Source organism: Halichoeres trimaculatus, unplaced genomic scaffold (genome assembly GCF_033239565.1).
Source record: "Halichoeres trimaculatus isolate MK-OKI-2021-1 unplaced genomic scaffold, fHalTri1.1 fHalTri1_scaffold_8, whole genome shotgun sequence".
NCBI classification, from domain to species: Eukaryota; Metazoa; Chordata; class Actinopteri; order Labriformes; family Labridae; genus Halichoeres; species Halichoeres trimaculatus.
This window is the reverse complement of record NW_027437186.1, coordinates 24,089,041-24,105,915: the sequence shown is the minus strand read 5'-3', so window position 1 is coordinate 24,105,915 and position 16,875 is coordinate 24,089,041. Positions and strand designations below refer to the sequence as shown.

The window sequence follows — 16,875 nt, the reverse complement described above, 5'->3', positions numbered from 1 at the left end:
TGGCTAACAACCACGTGGTATACCCTCAAAAGGCATAAGAGGATGATGTCATCGTAAAAATACTGCAGCAAGCAGTCTGCAGTAATGCACGACAGCTTAAGAAACAGTTCCTGGCCATGAATTGTCATCATTGACGAGCATCTGTCTACTATTCGAAGCCGAAAGCGAATATGAAATATGATCATCAAACAACGACAACGTTAGTTCACCAGAGTAACATTTACGCATGATTGCAACTCTTGTTTACATCACAGCCCGTCCCACTCCACAGTGATGTCATTGGCACAAGCACCAGTAGGTTTTGCGCAGAGAAATAGACATTTGAAATAAATGTACAAGTTTTGGTTTGGCATAACTGACATTTTGTTTTAGTTTTTAGATTCTTTAAAATAGTTAGCTTGCAAACACATTTTGCTGAAATAAAACGAGCGCTAGTGTATATGCATGCATTTAAAGAATGAAAACATCACTATCAGATAAAGTCTCGCTGCATTTACCAGAATAAGACAACAAAGGCACAATGTATCACATAAGCATGTCTCATTTATTATCCCCAGCTCTTAGACCCATATTTTCTCTGTGCTTCTCAACGAAGTCCTTGGTCTGCTTTTGTCAAGTTCACGTATCAAGATATGAGCTCAGAAGATCTAAGCTGTGCACTGGACTTTGTGCTTTCAGGGAGGTGTTGATGTTGCAATGGCCCATCAGGGAAAGGACGGGAAGGGTCGACCCATACAGTAAGAGTACTTATGTGTAGTTGTATTTGTACTATGTTGGAACTCGAAAGGTATAGGATCCTAACAATCTAAGTCCTCTCGTGTTATATGCCAGTGGGCCTCAGTACCAGAGCAGAAAAAAAAGACTTAAAAGCAATGATCTAGGGACTGAGGGCCAGGATAAAAAGTGAGGACTCAGATTGATAATGTAAGCTCTATACCACAACACTCAACTTAGACAAGCTTATACAGTAAGTGCTGCTCAAAATGCTACCCCTCCTTTGTCTACAATACATTCATCAAACATTTCTTTATTATATTCCAGTACTCAAGGGAAGCATACTCCCAACAAACTGATTTTGTCATGTCTTTTAACATTAAGTGATTGTGTTACTCTTGGTGATTAATAAGTAACATTTTGAGTGCCAGTTCCTGATAAGTGATGCATTGGCATTACACATCAGGGCAAAGTAAATGACTCTAAGGCAGAAAACATGATATACAAACAGGTTGTGTATATAAAGCAGAGTTTGTTCACAAGGCATTAGCTTCTCTCAGCAACAAGTCTTCATTTTCAAACCAAGTGCAACCTGCTGATGTAAGATGTCCTCCACAGTGAAAACGTCTGTCCATGCTGAATATAATGGTGTCGAAACCAGTTCATGCAGGGAGGGCGTCCCACATCCAGCACCACTCAACCACTTCCAACTCACTCTTTTCAAACAGGCCAGATGTTGTTGTTTTTTTTTTTTTTTAAATCATCTGCATTTCAGTCATGCTCACCATTACCCTCTTTGTTTTGCTGAAAGTATCTGTTACCATTCCCCCTGACAGTTTAAATTCCAGTTTTAGATGTTAATGCAAGCAAAGCCAGAGCTGCAACCATGTCCACTTAGAAGTCATCAATGAACATAAAAAAGGAAAACACAGCTTTAAGGAAGTACTGTTTCAGGTAGTTAAAACAGGACATGATAGGAAAAGAGGGATACAACCGAGGAGAGAAAGCCAGCAGTAGATTATTGCAATCAACACATTTTGATATATTATCTCCTGAAATCAAAGATCTATGAATGTGTTCCATGTGCAGACAGAAACTGCCCCGGGCGAAAGGCACTGAAGCAAGGTTAAAATATTTCTATCAAATCATCCAGGTCCGTACACATAATGGCCTGACAAGGCCAGAATGCTTGGGGTCTGCTGTTAGCAATACCAACCCAGGGAGGTGTTCGCACGCTCTGTTTCCATAGGTTGAAATTCATACACTACAGGGGGTATCAGCCTTGCATCTTGAATTTAATAGAGAATAAGTCAGTGAGAAGTGAACTTGAAGTGGTTATACGATCACAATCAGTAGTATTGGAGACAACCAGCATGGTGAAGTGGAAGTAGCAGCCAAGTTTTTATGTAAAGAAGAAAAACAGACAGACAAATGCAGATTTTTTAGTGGTAGCTCTCTCGGTTGCAGCAGCAGAAAGGGAACCTTAAGCATTGGTTAGTAAAGCTACAGTACATTGTGTTTGCCCTGTGAACCCCATACAACACACAAAAACCTGAGCCGAGTTTGGCCCAGGGTGGTCAAAGAGGACGACTCAAGTGGCACAACATGTCAGCATTGGTAAAGCACAATTATAAAGAAATTTTAAATTTTGTTTAGTGCAGCAAAGCGCATACAATTTCAGTGTTATCCAAGAGGAACAAGACATTGACATTCTTGTCAATCAAATTAGATTAACTGTTAATCGACAAAATATATATATATATAGTATATATGCATTTATAAAGCACCCATTAAAGAAGTGGCAGAGTAAATTTAGTTTGAAATCTATTTTTTATCATTTAAATAGGCAACTGTATGATTAATGAAAGACTGGAATATGGTAAACATGTCAAAAATCAAATAAGAAAATGTGCATGATAAAGAAATTCTAATTACAAATATATCTCTTTCTTCAAATCAAAAAATAAAAACATAACAACCATTTGCCTATCTTATTTTAAAAAAATGAAGGCTGCAAAATATTTTCCCATTATTTTTCTGAGATTGTTCGTTTAAAGGAAGGCAAAACAATGTGCAAGAGGTAATGCAAGAGTGGGTGCTCAGAATTGGTGATGCAATTGTGAAACAAAAACAAAAAAAGATAGTGTGGAGTAGGGTCTGTCTTTTAAGTAGCCGGCTTGCCAACCAGTTGGCATGACTTACTCTGTGGTATCTACTTCCAGCCCTGAAAACAGACACTTCAACCCTGGAGTACCAAGATAGACCCCATTCCATAAAGAAATTATTAAATAAGACGACTTTTCCCCCAGTGAGAGACACACCTGTTGAGCCAGCGAAGCCTAGTGAATTTCCCCTTAAAATGGAGATCAGACTAAGATGAGGAGAAATCACTCACAGAGGGACACCACCTGTGCATGCCTTTCACTTTCAGGACTGGCACTTCTTTTGTCTATATTTGTCTATCTTTGATTGCTTGAGATGCCACCCTCTCAAGGTGTGTCACTAACTTGTGTCCCGTACACACCCTGTGGCATGTTTTTATGTGGTCTGTGAGCCACGAGCGTCCCCATCAGGACTAAGTGCAGCCGGTCGGCCTTGCACTAAAACACTTGCAGAAGCCAGTGGCAGATGTGGGGCTTCGCTCAATAAGTTCTCATATTCGCTACTGTCCTCGTCTTCCTCATCCTCCTCGTCCTCATCATCTTCATCGTCCTCCTGCCCTGCAGCTTGTCTATCTAACGAGTCAGAGCTTGATCCGTCACCATTGCCAAGGTAGGGGCTGCTGGGAGTGGTGACAGGATTAGAGGTGGCACTGTGGCCTAGGCCAAGCCCAAGGCCCAGGCCCATCCCCAGTGGGCCGGGGTTAGGATGACCCGGAGAACCTACAGCTTGGGGCCTTGGCAGAAGGGCAGCGCTTGTTGGCGGGGAAGAAGATGAGAGCAGAGAGTCACCCTGGGACAAGAGGTCAGAATAAGATGGGGGGTTAGGTGAGGTACTTGGCCGCTCTGGGGCAGGAGGTGTGTGGAAAGTTATCCTTGACAGAGAGGAAGCCTCAGATGGGTCTGTGTTTTCCTCTGAAGTGGAATGAGAGTCTGCATTCTGGGACTCACGGAGCCCTGTGAAACAGAGAGGGAAGATGTTAAACACTTAAATGAGAGGGAATCGAGTTTGACTGGTTGACTGATCATACGTTTAAAACAAGCCTGAGGGAAAACATCAACTCAAAAGAATTGAAAAACTTCAAAACCTCGGTCACACATTTCTCTTCTCCACTTTTTGTGGCCGATGTGAAGCCAGTTTGTTATTACACCTGCACACATAAAAACAACACAATGGCATTATGACTCCAGCATGCCAATCACAGAATAGGTACTAACTTCTTTCTTCTTCTGCCGTCTTGCGTTTCCTGAGAGCAATTTGTTGTTTGAGTTTGTTCACATCCTCTTGAATTTTCTCCTTCACTCGTTCACTTTGTTCTACCTCCCCACACACAGCCTTAAAACAAGAAACACGGGTGAAGGTGGAAAACTTTCCATCACAACATATCTTAGATCCTGTCACCTGTTTTCAACTCACCTGCACTTTATCTTGCAGTGCACTGTAGACTTGGAATATTGTTCGGATATCCTTCATTACACCATCTTTGTCAAAGAATTCCGCCCTGTAAATATGTTCATTGTTTAACAAATAATGTATAAGATTAAACCATACAAGCTTGCTGCAACACACAATTAACTATTGAACAAGTAAATGAAAAAAACTGTATCTTCAGCTGCTGGGTACACAGGGCACCTTGCACAACAGATGACACCGACATGAAATATTCAACCCTTCAGCCATAGAATAAAGTGTCTCTAAATTTAGACACAAAGACAGAAATATAGGCAGAAGCATGTGCAGCATACCAGCTTTCAACTGCAGTCAGTCCCATGCATGAATGCCAATACCCCTAAAACACAGAGTCAAGTATACAGAAGCAAGCAGTCTTGAGAATCCTGGGTGCTGGTGCTGGTGTTGAACAGTGGCAAATAGACCTGTTATGTCTGCACCAGAAGTGAATTCCGTTAAAAAGACAAATTTCAGTGGAAAAGAAAACTCCCAGTGGTTTGGGCACTAGTATGGTGAGAGAGGGACACATATAATAGGCCCTGGGAGTGAAGCTGTCGTACGCCATTATGTGAAAATAAGTGGCTGCTACAACTCTCACAAATTCTCAGATAAGATGTTTGAGTAATAAACCCCTTGTGTTAAAAATGTAGTTAGGACTTACCCATGCTCTTTGATGACCTGGGTGTAGTTAAGTGAGGTGTTGGGCACTGAGGATACTTTGTATTCCTGCTGGCTTGTGTTGCCGAGGTTTGGGATTGTGAGTGTGATCCTCTGGTTGTACCTACTGAGTAAATGAGACAAACTTAAACATGGCTTACTTTTTCAGGAATAGTTTGCATAACAACTATCAACAAAAATACAAACTTCCTCAAGTTTTTGAACCCCCCAGTTATTTCAGAAATATAAATGATGATTGGCAACAGGAAGGGTGTGCATATTTATTTGTCTAACCCTGACACCTCAATTTATGTCATTTTATGATACAGGGGTCTCAACAACAAAGGATATCTATTCATCAGACAGAATTTTGACTGATGCATCTGTGTTCTGTATGACAGTATGTTTGCCCATGCAGGTCTACATCCAGTCATTACCTGCGGTTAGGTCTGAAGAGCACATACTCCAGTGCATGTGTGGAGCTGTTGGCGGTGGAGATGAAGCTGAAAAGAAGGAAGACGAGGTCGGGCACACCAAGCAGCTCAGTCAGCTGCTTGTGGATGATCTGTTCTCTGAACGACATCTGCTGCTGTGTGTTTCTCCGAAACCGGTACCAACCAATTACGTTCTACACATATGAGGGGACAGCAGACAATGAGTTTTTTTTAATACAGGAATAAGTCCGGTATCCAGAGTAACTACAGTTAAATTAATATAGTCTGTTTAAGATCAGAGCAGATTGTTTTAAGATTTCTACAGTCACTTCTGAAATGTTTCATGTATGTTAGGGGAATACTGCATTTTGCAGTAAGAATTAATTGGAGTCAATGAATCATAAACTAATATAAAACTTTAATTAAGATCCGACATCTGTATTTTAGGGGCTATTTTAATATAACTTTTGCTAAGAGGTGATAGGAAGGCATCACTGGAGAGCCACAATGTTCTGACAATGTAAGAAAAAGTTTCACTTACTTTCCGCCTATCTTTAAGAATGCTGTTGAGACTTTCTTCATTGATTTTGCCTGCGTAGTCATAAAAGCTGATGAGAAGGCAAAAACAAAACAAGTTAGTCAAAACTGATTCATCGCGTTCCTACTCCTCCTCTGCCTTGGCCTACTTCTGTCACTTAATCTTGTCAGATGGAGCCATCTACTGTTCAATGTCAAATTAACTCAACAAGTTCTGAAATGATGTAGCCACTTAACAGTGCATCTAAATTTATAGTAACTTATCACTAAGAAGGCAAAAGAATCTCTCCACAAAGGCAAACCTTCTCACAGAAAACAGTAATTGTATATATTCTAAATATCTATAAGAGCTACTGGTTCATTTCTTCATGATGACAATATCACCTGTACATGAATAAAAAGCTTGTATCTTACCTAAACAACTGTGCACAAGGATCATGGTTGTGGATTTCTGTTGGGAAAAAACAGGGACAGATGTTTCAGTTAGACAGCAAGAAATCACAGCGCGCTTAATGTGTAACCCCCAAAATATAACACCAAAACACAAGACTCCAAGCTACAGTCATGTGATTCATACAACCCAAAAAAAGATCTGTAGTTCTCTTAAAGCCACCTTTTAAACCTGATCTTGCAAGGCAGTGATTATTTTACTGCCATGTTACACTGAAAAAATACTTTTTCGTGATGCAGTTACAGGAAAGAAAGTTAGTGTTAGTTAAATTATTTACACTAGTGCCTTCCTGGCTGTTACGTCTGAAAAATGTATTTTGTAACAAAGCATGTGATCATGTGAACTCCTGATTTTGAAGCTTTCCATCACAGACAGCAAACAGAATGTTGCTGTCTATTGCCCAAAACTATGTTGAGCTATTATGGTTCCATTATGGGACTTACCTACTACCTGCAGTAATTCTGCACTACTGATCTGTGCGTCACTAATGCTGACAGTCTCTTCTTGTCTTACTTCTCCTAATAGGAAGCCCTCCTGTGTAAAAACACAATAGTACATTCATTACTTAGTTGTTAAACATAAAATTAGAATCAAAATAAATGAGATACAGAATATTTGAAAATATGAGTCAAGCATTATTATGACAAATGTACCAGTGACAACTTCTAATGCTTTAGAGAAATATGTTTTATGTCAAAAATTGTTTCTTTCTAAATATTATGGTTTTGATTGAGGGTCTGAAATTAAGAACCCTGGAGACCTTTGACTTAGAGATGAGGTGAAACATATTTCCAACTCCTGGTTTTACTCATTTATTGACATAAAGTGAGTTTTGAGGGGAGAAAATCGGCTTTATAACACATTGGATTCAATTCACAGCTACTCAATACGAACTTCTGAGCCAATGTGGGACTACAGAGACAAACCATTCACGCATCTTTTGGACAAGCCAGCATTTACACAATTTGGTGGTAAAAATACATGTTACAATTAATAACACTTTGAGTGAACAGAATGCCTACGGTATTCAGAGTTATATTTCTTGAAAATGTGGGTGGTAATGCTATTCATAACAATAGATCAACACATGAGACAAAAAATAACAAATACAAGTCTAGAAGTTAATTCTTGAATAAAACATACAGAAACTACTACAGAAATGACTTAGATTGGGATAAATGTTTCAGTAGTAAATGGAGAAACTGGTGATTTCTAACAGTCTGCAATGCTAATGGACCAACTAATAATGCGTTAGATTAAAAATAATAAATGGGCATCAAAGTGTACAAAATATCAAAAGAAATTTAAAGGAAATGGGCAACTTCCTTATACCTTCGAACTTAACTGTTCAGTGAAGAAAAAGATAAACAACAGTGCAGTTCTTTTCCCTTCTATGTCAGGAATGTTAGCAAACTTGTATTGAACAGCGACAGACCTGCCCGACTCTCAAAGTTCTGTCAGATGGAGAAGGCATGTAAACATCACCCGGCGTTAGCTTATTTAGCCTACCTGTTTCCTCAATCGTTTCTTTCCAATGCCACAAGCTCTGAGAATCTGGTATAGACTGTGTTTTCTTAAGAAAGGGTCGATGAAGATTGCAAGAAAATTAATGTAACGACTGTAAAATATAAATGTATTAAATGTTATCGACTTGAATGATTTAGCAATTACACCAACATTAGCTATGAAACTAACAGGCTAATCCGGTAAATTACAAAATAAAAAGCGAGTTTATTGTCATGCATTTAAAAGTAACTTATTTAGTGTAACAGTTACATACACAGATGTTTTAAGATAACCAATTGGGTTGTGTATAGTGACTTATAGCACCGAAACACGGAAGTCACTCGCTTTGGAGGCTTAGCTAACATGCTAAGCAGCTAACTACTGACTATGCCCTGAAACTCAATCTTCCAGGATATCACTTCCTTGACTAAAATAAAAGTTGTCTAAGCATATTCCCCATGTAGCTACGTAAATGACCCAGTCGTATCTGTTTAAGACAGCTCTCTTTAAAACGAGCAGTCACGTCCTCTTATGGCTGTCGAAATCCTGTTTGATGATACCGTACCCCGCGGTAAATAGACGGAACCAATACTAGCTAGCCAGCAACAGGATGATGACACTGAAAAACAACATAAACTAATGGCGTTGACTGACGATTGGACAAACCGCAGAGCAACGGACCCCCGAGCAGCCTTCGCGTGTTACTCTGTCGGCATAAATGTAAATACTTACATGATCTGAGTTGCTGTTGGCGCTGTGATAACACACAGAACTAAAAGTATAACCTGAAATGGATGCCGCCATGATGGAAACATCCCTGTCAATCCCGATGCCCCCTGCGGTTGCAAACGCTCTTCCTCCAACGCAATGTATTGTGGGAACAGTAGGCGACGTGTTGACAGCCATGGAAGAAGCCCACCAAAGCTCACATGGCTGGGGTGGAAATAACTCGGACCCAGAGGAAGACAGAGGCTCGGATACAGATTTTGAACCTTCTAAACTCGGGACCAAAGAATAGTGAGTGTTTGGTTTCGCTAGCTCCGTTTGCTAAGAGTTATTTTAGGGTGATCCGTTATTATCGTGCTGTTCCACCATTGATGCATCCACGAGCATAACAGCATGCAACATAAGAGCCAAAGAAGAGCCTTTCAGGGTGCTTATTTTTCCAGAAGGCTTCAAGTCACATCTTGTCTTGGGGTTTTGTCCAACAGTTGGTATCACAGTTAGAGCTTTACAGACATTAGTATCCATATTAAGTGGTTCAGCATGGTATGCTAAATTGTTGCTTTGTACATTTTTTGTCTAAGTTTTTGCTCTACAAGATAGCGTGTTTCAAACCCAACTTACTGCTGTCTGTGTTAACTGTTTTTTATCAGTGAATGTCCTATTTTACAGCTGGGAAGATACTTATCAACAAGAACTGGAGACATTCAGAGAAATTGGGGATGTTGGTGATATCTGGTAATCATAAATTTAATTTCCCTTTGGAAAGTTGCCTATTTTTATTTATAGCAACTTCTATTAAAGATAAGGTTAAAAATAGTATATATATATATATATATATATATATATATATATATATATATATATATATATATATATATATATATAGATAGATAGATAGATAGATATACGTAACTGGTGTGTGTGTGTGTGCATAAGTATTGTGTAAGAAAATGAAATATAATCATAGAATAAAGAATGTACGTTCTATTAATAAGAATAAGAATATATTGTCACGGTGCAGCTCAAGAGATCATGACAAAAGGTAGGCAAATACCATGTACCTTGTTTAAAATGATACTTTATCAAATCAGATTAAACCAAATTAGAATTCAAAATTTATCTATTAACTGAACAAGGTGTGACAGGTCAGCAGAATCTGTGGTGTGTGGTGTGCATGAGTGGAAGGTATGTGTGTAAATGTTTTTAAATTACAAACAAAGCAAAAAGTTACCCTAGGAAATCATAACCAGGCAGAACCAAAATAAAAAGTACCTGTGAAGAGGGAAGCCAAGAAAGTGTGTTGGTGATTGCAAGTGTTTCAGTAACTTCAGCCCAGCCGTGCTTAGTTACCCCAAGCAGAGTGCTCCAAAAGGAAAGCACAGGTCAGATCCACCTCCAAGATAACATCACCAAATCTGATGGCGCTGCAGGGGCATCACAATATGGTATATAAATATTGGCATAAGCGATGGGTTATTGCATGAATAGTGACAACAATTATGGAGTATGCATCTAAATTAGCAATGTAATATTTCCAATGGGCTACAGTAGCTACAGGAAAAATAAATTCTTGTGATTATCACAGTGCTATTTGTATCGTAAGGTAGTCTTTCTCATATCTAAAATATTTTTTTCCCCTCATTTGTCATAAGGTTTGGTGAGGAAAGCATGAGCCGAGTACTGCGATGGATGACTGCTGCTAAGATTTCAGAAGATGCCACCATTCTTGACATTGGCACTGGAAATGGGGCCTTTTTAGTTGAGCTTGTGAGTAAAATCTGACAATGTTGTGACATAACTTTCACCAGCTTTATTTCCCAAGTCTTAGAGGGTCTGTCTTAAAAAACCCAGAGATGACACAGCTACTACAAATTGGATTGATTATATACAGTATAACTGGGATGTTTTTATCGATGACACTACTTAGTGTTGCTTTGAAAGCCAAATACTTATCCATTGTAGTGAGACAACAGCAAAAGTCAAAGTGATTTAAAAACCTAAGCAAAGATGAGTGACCATGCTTGGTGCTTGGTGTCAAGTGAAAAGTGTGCTTTTAGTGATGATCATTAAATTCTTAACGCATGACAGCAAGGTTTCCATGCTAAGTTTGTTATCAGACTGCTTTAACTTAAATTAGGGGCTTTTTTTTTTTCTTAAAATGTATCTGTTTTTGTGTGTCAAGGCCAAACAGGGATACAGGAATCTGACTGGTATAGATTATTCACCAGCGTCTGTAGAACTGGCCAGAAATGTTTTGCAGGCTGAGGACTTCACAGAAGTCCCTGTAAAGGTGGGTCCAACTTTCTTTGTTTTTAAATCTTAGAAATATTAAAAACCAAATGCAAACTGAGACCACATCATAAAAAGCAGCCAATGGAGCATCATGTTCCTTACATTCTCTTTTTTGCAATTAGATCATTGTATTTATGTCAGATTCAGAAACATAGTATTACATAGCTTGTCCAGTAGAGTGTGATGCAGCTCCAAAGGTATGAGCACTGTCTGCAGCAGATGCAGCAGAAGGTTACAGGTGAGCAAAAGGGACTCCATACTGTAACTTGTGAATAACATTTATAGTGAACAGCCAAGTGGTCATTTGTTCAAGAAGGAAACCTTTTTAGTGTGTCTACACAGTCATTCTGTGTAATATTGTTAAACAGAGATCTGCAGCCATGAAATAAAATGGGGATTGAGCAGTTTTACTAGATTACTTGAACAGTATATGAACATATATTAGGCCAGCAGCATCTCTTAAAGCTATTTTGTCTTATGCCATATATAAATCAAAATACAAAACAACTCCCATACATTCCAACAATATAATTTAAACTTTAGAACATGCTGTGAGCCAGCCTGGACCTGTGATAGTTAGAGGAAACTCTCCTCTGTTTACTATGTGGGAGAGTTGGGTTGGAAGAAGGCCCTGGAAATGATGGAAATGTGCCCAGCATTCATACCATACCACTTCAAACCCCAATGCATTGGCAGGATGTAACACTTCTACTAACATATATCTGCAAGAAAAACAAGCTTTAAAAGCTGCCCGCTATATAGGAGATGTGATCATGACTGATTTTTCCTTCCTGTGTACCAATGTATGTCATATGCATCTCTCCGCTGTAGCACCGTGTGCTTTGCAGGGGCAGAAAGCTTTCCACAGGAGTCAATATTGACCTTACCTGAACAGGGAGAGCGCCATGACTGTATGAGTGTGTACTTGTGAGAGATGGTATGTGGGCATCTCATTCATCTCTTCAGTGAAACAGAATGCCTGAATGGTTTGTGTGAATTTGCTGATGTGGATTCTCCAGTTGTTTTTTTCACCTCATGATGTAAAGCTTCTTCATCAAGTCTCGTTGCCACTGCTGCTTTGACCCACCACCTTCATGCATTCCTTCAACATCCTCCCAGTTTGTCCATCAAACAGGCTCACACTCCACACAGATCACGTGTAGTAATGTGTGGATATGTTGGCCTCTTTCATAAATAACACTTTCTCTTAATCAAGGGTGTTTGAGTGCAGTATAAGGCTGTTTAGCTCCCCCATGAAGCATTAACTGTCTGTTGACTGTCTGCCCAGATAAAGAGGCTTTTTCACGTCAGCAGAATTAGCAGCTGTAAATATCACTAGCTAGAATTCAGTATTTAAGTTGACCACTGGAGTCTGGCACACTGGATGCTGCTTGATGCTGACACATGACTGCAGCAGATAACACCAGACTACCTTAGTTGTAGGCTTTACCTCTGCCCTGTGTTTTTAAAAAGAAACCTTTCCTTAACATTTTATTTTTCTCTATTTTCAGGAAATGGATTTTTTAAACTGTCATGGGGAGCTTAAAAATTTCGATGTCTGCATTGACAAAGGAACATTTGATGCCATAAGCTTAAACCCAGACAACACAAAGGAGGGAAAAAAATTGTATGTCCAGGCCCTGAAAGATGCTCTCAAGAGCCAAGGATACTTTGTAATTACCTCCTGTAACTGGACCAAAGAGCAGCTGCTGGAAAGATTCAGTGAAGGTAATGATTAATGTTTAATTTTCAAAAATATTGTTCAGTATAGTTAATCTCCTCATGAATCAGTTGCTTGGGTTTTGCTTGGAAGTGTATTCTGCTATTCAGTTGTCACACAAGATGAATTAATTCTCTTTCAAAAAAGCTAAATAATGAAGTTGTGTCTATAAGTTTGATCTTTGGTCAGAGGTATAAACTGCAAATTATGTCAAGTCATTCCACATACAGGTTTGACTCTTTGACATTATGCAAGAGAGGTCAAAGGTTAGTAGTTTCCACCTGTAGCAGTTCACTCCATTTTCTGAGTGCTGCCAAAGGTTGGTACTTAAGTCTTGGCCAGTGTTAGAAAGCAAAACAAGGGATGAGTTTTGTCCAGAGTCATTTCAAAGAGCAACTGGTAAGAAAGAGTAGCAACAGATTTACATGTCATTGAGTTCAATAGCCTGTAAACAGGGTAAAGGGTAAAATTACCCTGTAACTGTTTCTGGATAACATTTGTACATCAGCCTTAAGCAGCAAGACATGTAACCATCCTCTGCTTAGGGATAACTTAAAAGACTTTTTGGCATCATGGCCTGTTTTTAAACCATGACACAGTGTTTCTTTAGTGAAAAAGATAGTGGGAATTTACTTTTAACAAAATTAATTATCATGATTTACAGCCGCCTCAGAGCCAAAATGTGCATTAAAGAGTTGAAACAAAATTGGACCACTGGAAGTGCTTTTCACATGTATGAAAAAATCCTTATTCATGAAAGATCACCTTATAATGATGGCTTAATTGGTCAAACATTATTATTATAAGTGTATTAGCATGTTCATGCAAGGGGAACATGGCAATTCATGCGTCATGATTTCCCCTGATCAGCAAGTGGTCGTACTAAAACTATAGGTTGCATTGTTCTTAAAAGAAAAGAGTGAAGAAGAAGACTGGTAGCTATGAAAAATGATATAGTATGCTGTCTGATGACACTCATTAGTAATTGTGTGCTGTTCTTGAGCTAAATCACTGAGAAAATGTTAAATTCTATAAATATATGGATGATGAATGAAAGTTCATCTGTGTGATTTACAGTTGTGTCTGTCTGCCTTGTAACATCTTTATTCTCAACTGCTTTGTCGTCTGACCCTCAGTCAAAACACCAGCATATTTCAACTCAGGTGACAGTTACCTGGCAGGTTGAGTTGAGCTGCAGGCAACAACAGCCTTGTAAAGTCTGACTTTCGGCACTCTTCCAGTAGCTGTCAGTCCTCTCGCTGTAGTCACTCTGGAGAGCCTGCAGGGGGCCAAAGGGGCCTGGAGATCTCATCTGTCACACTGACAGCCTGTCTTTACTCGGCCCCAGGAAGCCTCACAGATGGTGGATGGATAGATCTTGACTCAAAGTGCTCCTCCTAACCCCTCTGTAGCTGCTGTCAGTCAGAAAGGATTCTTGGCATCTGAGTTTAAGGCAGTATGTTGATGTTCTTATAGTTTGCATTATGCACATTCCTTAACCAGCACGTTTTCTCTGTGTTGCCTCACAGGATTTGAATTGGTCCAGGAGTTGCCTACACCTAAGTTCCAGTTTGGAGGCAAGACAGGCAACAGTGTGACAGCACTTATTTTCAAGAGGACATAATTATTTACATGTGTTCCTGTGAGGTTTCTCTTTTAATGTGCCATAAGCTCTACAGTGATTTTCCTGTTTGTTACATTTGTGATGTTTTGTACAAGATCAACTGATAGTCTTTATACAAACTGTCAAATGAAGCAGATGTACAGTGTATTTGAGTTATTTTAACCAGAATAAATCAGTTCTTGTTTAGTTGTTGTTGGTATTTCAATTTTTCTTGTTGATTTAAAGGATTGACACAGCAAGACAAATTGCTTTTTTCAGTTTTAGTTCATAGGGCCTTTCAAACTAAAACCATTTTCTTTCAGATTTTTTTTAACTTTCAGATACTGCCACTACTTGCACATTCCTGATTTGGGTGCAAAACCAAACCAGGCCAAATAGTCGGTGATAAATCAAAAACTGATTTTAAATGGCAAATTTGAACTACGCTAAAAGGTCAAAGTAGGCAAGAAGCTTATTATTAGATTTGGTATAATGTGAAGAGTTCAAATGAAACCATTTACTCCTGAGCAACATGACTTTCCTCTGACCCTTGTGATTTAATGTTGTTCACCATGTGTTGTGGCATCAAGAGCCTTTCATATGTGAACTCTTCACCTTGTAGCACACACAGATGCATCAAGTAATATTTCTTCCAGGATGCTATTTACAGTAGCTTTACTGTTCAATTATTGTTTTGATTTTGGAGATGTTTTGGGGGTTGAAATATATTCTGTATATATATATATATATATATATATATATATATATATATATATATATATATATATATATATATATATATATATATATATATATATATATAAATTCTTCCAAAAGAGCAAATTCATATAATGCAAATTGTACACATTTATCTATACCATAAATCATCTCACAGCTCCTCAAATTGTGTTGCAAGAATCCTGTTGAGAGTCTTGACCTGCAGTTTGAAAACCACTGTTCTGTCTAACATGCTCATTAATTGCATCCATCTTTCATGTCATGTGAAAAATAGCCTGGACTTAATTGGCTAAACTGGAAACCAGCAGAGCTTGAGGTCCCGAGGAGCATGATTAAGAACCCCTGACATACTGAGTAAACAGGAGGCCACAGCGTCTGTTGGTTAAGAAGCCTTTCTGCCATTTCCTCTCTGAATGGCATCATTAATAACTGCCAAACTCTGGGTCCTAATTGCAAACTAAGCCAGACAACCAATGAAGAGCGTGGATGTTGAGGCATGCAGTTGAGTAAACACACAAGCTTTATAAGAATCATCCCCTGGAATTTTACAAGGCTCTGGATATCCTGCCTGGATGTTCATATTATGCCCACATTACAGCTCTCTTGGACATTTTCCCATGAAGTGAGACCTCCCCCATAAAGCCCCCTCAATTGAATAACTATGATATTCACTCTAAGAAACCACATTACAGAAAAAGTTTTACAGAAAATAGTTAACTTTTACAAGAATCTGGAGAATTTGCTTAAAATGTATGAATGCAAAGCTACATTGTCATTACATCTTGACACTGTGCTGACACAGATGTCCCCGCTATTTTGAAAATGTGGATTTTTATTACCGTCTGACACATGCTCTCTTGTAAACTATTGACACATTCAAACTGCCTTCCTCATTTTAGGGGTTTTGGCATTTCCAAAACTATTTTTATTGTCATATTTCAAAATATTTAGTAGCCACCTGAAATGAAGTAAAATAAAACTGTAGGTCCTGCTGTGTTCAAATGAGCTGGACTGTAAATTCTACACTGTCAGCACCTCCACGATTCTGGGTTGGCACATGTATGAAGTTACACTTTTATTCCACTCATAATACTAACCTATAAGCTTTTAGACCTGGTGCCATAGCCCACTGGCTGCCCTACCAGCATGAATGCCATGCTTTCATTTTAACCTCTCAAGTGTGATACTGCAAATATTTGTGTTTTTTCACTCCATCTCCTTGGAAACACGTTTGAAGGTCTCGTAATAGGATTTTCTTGGGCTGGTTGAATTACTCCAACCTACAAGTAGCAGTGAAGTTTCCACAGCAGGAGTGCCAAAGTGGAAGTGGGTAAGTTTTCTCGTCCAAACTATTTCAAAAAACTTAACCCTTGAATTATAGCAACAAATACAATGACAACAGTAAAGTATGACATATGAAAGCCTTTAGGTTAATATTCTATGTCTGTTTTTAACTTTTTCGAGACAAGTCTGGGCTTTTTTTAGGCTGTAAAACAGGATATCGCGATAACAGGTGCGACTAAGGGCGATATAGCAACTTTGTTTCACTAAATAATAAGTACAAACACAGCTTTTCTCAGAAAATATGGAAATTGCATCTTTAATTTTCTTGACTGATATCAATGAAAGCACAGTAACATAAAGTGGCACATGAGAATCGTAAATGCCTGAGAGTAGACCACAACGGAACATACCAACTGCTCCGGGGTGTGGTGTATCTCTTTACAGTACAACTTTGAGCCGTGTGTGATCACTCGTTCAGGGATTGCGTTGTTTCGATATAAAATGTGTATCTTTGGGCTTTGATTAAACGTCAATCTACCATATTTGCTGAAATATAGATTTTATGGCATGTCATCTTTCCCCGAGCCTCCCCCGTCTCCCTGGT

The 16,875-nt window shown here is 38.9% G+C and overlaps 2 protein-coding genes across 2 annotated transcripts; one reads left to right on the top strand and one right to left on the bottom strand.

The window, feature by feature from the left end:
* Positions 1 to 539: 539 nt before the first annotated feature.
* Positions 540 to 8,814, bottom strand: abraxas2 (abraxas 2, BRISC complex subunit). Its single transcript, XM_074675680.1, has 9 exons — positions 8,641 to 8,814; positions 6,846 to 6,936; positions 6,366 to 6,402; positions 5,956 to 6,022; positions 5,418 to 5,608; positions 4,985 to 5,107; positions 4,291 to 4,375; positions 4,092 to 4,209; positions 540 to 3,830 (listed from the first exon to the last, which is right to left on the bottom strand). The coding sequence occupies exons 1-9, from the start codon at positions 8,812 to 8,814 to the stop codon at positions 3,253 to 3,255; spliced, it is 1,464 nt and encodes a 487-aa protein (XP_074531781.1). The 3' UTR covers positions 540 to 3,252.
* On the top strand, positions 8,791 to 14,424 carry eef1akmt2 (EEF1A lysine methyltransferase 2). Its single transcript, XM_074675681.1, has 6 exons — positions 8,791 to 8,925; positions 9,304 to 9,369; positions 10,287 to 10,401; positions 10,817 to 10,924; positions 12,438 to 12,654; positions 14,176 to 14,424. Exons 1-6 carry the CDS (start codon positions 8,813 to 8,815, stop codon positions 14,268 to 14,270), a joined length of 714 nt encoding a protein of 237 aa, XP_074531782.1. The 5' UTR covers positions 8,791 to 8,812; the 3' UTR covers positions 14,271 to 14,424.
* Positions 14,425 to 16,875: the final 2,451 nt, after the last annotated feature.

What these genes read in the sequence shown, in the direction of transcription:
- eef1akmt2 (XM_074675681.1), top strand. Translation starts at nt 8,813, where the DNA reads ATGGAAGAAGCCCACCAAAGCTCACATGGCTGGGGTGGAAATAACTCG. An exon ending in AAACTCGGGACCAAAGAATA is followed by an intron (nt 8,926 to 9,303) that starts GTGAGTGTTTGG and finishes CCTATTTTACAG; the next exon opens with CTGGGAAGATACTTATCAAC. An exon ending in GCTGGAAAGATTCAGTGAAG is followed by an intron (nt 12,655 to 14,175) that starts GTAATGATTAAT and finishes GTTGCCTCACAG; the next exon opens with GATTTGAATTGGTCCAGGAG.
- abraxas2 (XM_074675680.1), bottom strand. Translation starts at nt 8,814, where the DNA reads ATGGCTGTCAACACGTCGCCTACTGTTCCCACAATACATTGCGTTGGA. An exon ending in CCAACAGCAACTCAGATCAT is followed by an intron (nt 6,937 to 8,640) that starts GTAAGTATTTAC and finishes GTTTTTACACAG; the next exon opens with GAGGGCTTCCTATTAGGAGA. An exon ending in GACGGCAGAAGAAGAAAGAA is followed by an intron (nt 3,831 to 4,091) that starts GTTAGTACCTAT and finishes TCTGTTTCACAG; the next exon opens with GGCTCCGTGAGTCCCAGAAT.